At 37.9% G+C, this 3,484-nt stretch overlaps 1 protein-coding gene across 2 annotated transcripts; it reads left to right on the top strand.

Moving 5' to 3' along the window:
* The first annotated feature begins 295 nt into the window (after window positions 1-295).
* LOC119077201 (odorant receptor Or1-like) lies at window positions 296-3,159 on the top strand. 2 transcript variants are annotated; one of them, XM_037184383.1, is made up of 9 exons: window positions 296-420; window positions 480-681; window positions 741-886; window positions 1,007-1,147; window positions 1,321-1,569; window positions 1,632-1,731; window positions 2,694-2,798; window positions 2,854-3,015; window positions 3,083-3,159. In XM_037184383.1, exons 1-9 carry the CDS (start codon window positions 401-403, stop codon window positions 3,134-3,136), a joined length of 1,179 nt encoding a protein of 392 aa, XP_037040278.1. In that variant the 5' UTR covers window positions 296-400; the 3' UTR covers window positions 3,137-3,159. The 2 variants fall into 2 exon arrangements, with proteins under 2 accessions (XP_037040278.1, XP_037040277.1); XM_037184382.1 differs by having other exon boundaries at window positions 1,303-1,569.
* Window positions 3,160-3,484: the final 325 nt, after the last annotated feature.

The raw sequence follows: 3,484 nt of genomic DNA, 5'->3' as shown, positions 1-3,484 counted from the left end.
GCAACCAGTGTACATCGATGAAATATGAAAATACTTTGTAATTTTATCGTTCAAGGCAACCGTTATTTAATTTCCACTTTAACATGAGGTCAGGGATCAATATATTAAGCGATATAATGAAAGACTTGCATTTGCTCTACGTTATAATGACACACCGCAATGTTGGATCAAGAAGTCATTCATAATGTATCTCTGAATATGCACCATATTAAGCACTCATTAATGGCTACCGGACACCGACATAATTAGAGGATGCTCTCCTTGAATTGCTTTTGTGGTATTTACGGAATTATAGGTCAGTTCGGAAGACGGGGGTTGAAAATGCTAAAATAGAAGTGTGAAAATGAAATCGGTCTTATTAGTGTAACTGGAGTGCCGGCAGTAACAACAACGGAACACAATGTTGAGGAAGCAGATAACGTGATAACAAACAAAACGAAATTCTTCCTCTTTTTACAAGCTTCTGTCTTCGTTTGCAGCTCAATCAAGCGTATCCTCAAAAGTTCAGAGCCGATGGATTGCTTTAAAATGCAGCTCAAAACACTGAAATTATTCGGAGTATTTCTCGATTCATCCACGACCGTGTACCGTAAGAGTTTGTCGATTTTCCCAAGCTTTTTGGTTCTGAAATTGTGTGTCGTCTCGACACTGTACATTCTGGCAGACGACGTCGCCTTCGAAGTGTGTAAATTCGTTTATCGAATCGATTGTCAAATTTGATAATTAAATTAAAAATTCAGGACAAACTGCAAGGTTCATTCACAGCGATAACATCGTTTCTCTGTGTCGTTAAATTGTATTACACTCTGAAGCATCAAGAAAAATTACTTAACCTGCTAAAGACTCTGAAATCTCGTGTCGATTATGTCACTGAGGAGGAAACGAAGTAAGTATTGGCTGAACGGACTCATAAGGATGAAAATGGTGCGGCAATTGTAAACTGCGTCGAACAAATCAGTGGCAAAATCTAGTACTTCATTTTGTTAATTTTTTTTTTAAATTGTAGGACATTAAACAGAGAAGCCGTTTTTCCTACATTTGTTTGTTATTTAATGCTGCAAGCATCGAGTGTTATTTCGTGTTTGACCTACGGTCTTTTTCCTATTGGAAGTAGCAATTATAACAAATCTTTCCCGGTCTATGGATGGTAAGTTCTTAGATGAACGGCTATCTCTATCCCTATCTCTCTCTTTCACACACACACACACTTTTCATCGATAATCGATTGCTTGAACGCCTAAATGTAGATACTGATTTCTATTAACAGCACTTTAGTGAACGAATTGAAAAATTCAATTTTAGGTATCCGCACTACTTCAGCACAGGAAACGCATATAAATTAGCATACACTATGCAGCTAATGAGCATCATAAGTGCGTCAACACTTTGGGTCTGCGTTGACACAATCAATTTCGGATTGCTGGCGCATCACAACGCAATGTTAAAAATTTTAGGACTACGTTTGTCTCACCTCGGTTGGCCTCGGGAACCGAAGAAGAGAACCGCAAATGATGCGCACAATTACAACAGACTCTGTGAATGCGTTGAGTATCATCTGCAAATTTCCAGGTGATTTCTGTGTGGAGACGTGACGGTTGAACGAGAATCTAAAAGTTTTTAAATTTATTCAGATATCAAAGCGAAACGACGGAGATATACAGCTCCATTTTGTTTGCTAAAATTACGCTGTCGGTGATGATAATTTGTTCGTTTGTTTACACACTCGGTTTGGTTGGTGTAACAGAGATATTAAGAGGCACCGGTACTTTGCCGAAAAGCATACATTAGGGCGATTTTTAAATATTGGATTTTAGTTTACTTTTGATGATATCTTTCCACCAGAATCCTTTTTGAAAAATGTACGACCGCAATTCCGACCACGAATGTGTTAGCTTTCTACAGAAAAGAGATTTGGTTGCAGCAATTTGACCAGCTCTGAGAACAATGAGCAGTTTATGAAAATTTCATTAAACTGCTCACTTTTCTCAGAGCTGGTGAAACGACTACAACCAAAACTATTTTCTGTTGAAAGCTAACACATTCGTGGTCGGAATTGCGGTCGCACATTTTTCAAAAAGGATTCTGATGAAAAGATATTAACAAAAATGAAATACGAAACACGCAAATGTAGGCTACAATTTTAGCTAAGTGCCGGTGCCTCTTAAGAGCGATGAACCCTTTGCACATTTGTAGCCTACATTTAAGCGGAGAAATAATTGTTTTTTTTTGATGATTTCTCTGAACGAAAATCTGGTCTTGAAGAAGTGTTACTTTTAAGGGAAAAATTGGTTTGTGAGTCATAACTTATCCCACTTCGAGAAACCTTTGCAGATTGTGCAAAACTAATGTAATCTGCTCAGATTTCACCAAGTGTGACCAGTTATCACCCACCCACCTTTAATGATTCCGCTTTTTCAAGAAAAGTTTTTGTTCAGAGAAATCATCAAAAAACGAACATTTTTTCGCCTAAATGTAGGCTACAAAGGGTTGTAAAGGGTTCACCTCTCCTAATTGTATACTTCGTGACTATAAATGGCCACTAAAACGACTACATAGACACTTTGTCACTCGTTATATCTAATTATTGTCGAGAAGAGGCAATTGACAGATTCGGGCTGTAATTGACACTGCGGTGTCGTAATTTTGCAGCTTCAATTTTGTTATGTTGAAATTTCTAATAAAAACTTTTTCAGAAAGTGTCGAATTATGGCAGCTTTACAGCTCATATGGGCATACTCAGTGTGATCGTGTCCACTTTATTTATGATATCTTGGACGAGTGAACAGATTTGTGCTACCGTACGTTAAAACTGCCAAATCAAAACACCATAATCTGACTGACTCATGATTTCAGTCGGATAATCTGCTAAACAAAGCGGTGGAATGTAATTTTCAACACATGGATCGAAAAACGATCACAGCGCTATTGATTGTCATGCAAGGACTGAACAACACGGTCTTAATTGAAGTTGGTTCTACGTTCAAGATTATTGTCAATTTGAAAATGTTTGTCAAAGTAGGTGCAAGCATTCATCCGATAATATTATTTGTCGAAATATGGCTGAGCCAACTTTTTTTTTCAGATCATGGACTTTGCTTATAAATGTCTAGCACTTCTGAAAACTGCAGCCGCTTAAATAAAATACCGAAACTTACTTAACACGATTTTGTCGTTTGTCGCTTGAGCCGGTTCGTATACATTAGTGATCATCCTTAAATCCAAAGATTTCCCTACACTGTCAGACTCTGATAGCGCAGAAGCGCGTAACAACGTCGAATATTGAACGAGAACGATGAGAACTAGCTTTACAATTGTTCTCCTCTATTGCTGGTTGAGTTGATTGCGCCATCTATTGTGAATTGATGACTTGTCGAATGTTACGTGATGTTTGGTTGAACGCGATGTGTTTGCATTGTTCTTGGCTGTAAATGTTGTTTGTGGCACAGAACTAAGATTCCCTGAAATAGGCCCTGCAATAACTCGA

The sequence above is a fragment of the Bradysia coprophila genome, unplaced genomic scaffold (genome assembly GCF_014529535.1).
Source record: "Bradysia coprophila strain Holo2 unplaced genomic scaffold, BU_Bcop_v1 contig_232, whole genome shotgun sequence".
Classification (NCBI taxonomy): Eukaryota; Metazoa; Arthropoda; class Insecta; order Diptera; family Sciaridae; genus Bradysia; species Bradysia coprophila.
Note: the sequence above shows the minus strand (reverse complement) of the source record. Positions and strands in the feature narration are given on the sequence as shown.

Bases quoted from the DNA above. Each gene is read 5' to 3' on its own strand.
- LOC119077201 (XM_037184382.1), top strand. From the start codon at position 401: ATGTTGAGGAAGCAGATAAC. The intron at 887-1,006 runs GTAAGTATTGGC...TTTAAATTGTAG, and splicing joins GTCACTGAGGAGGAAACGAA to GACATTAAACAGAGAAGCCG. The intron at 1,570-1,631 runs GTGATTTCTGTG...AAATTTATTCAG, and splicing joins TATCATCTGCAAATTTCCAG to ATATCAAAGCGAAACGACGG.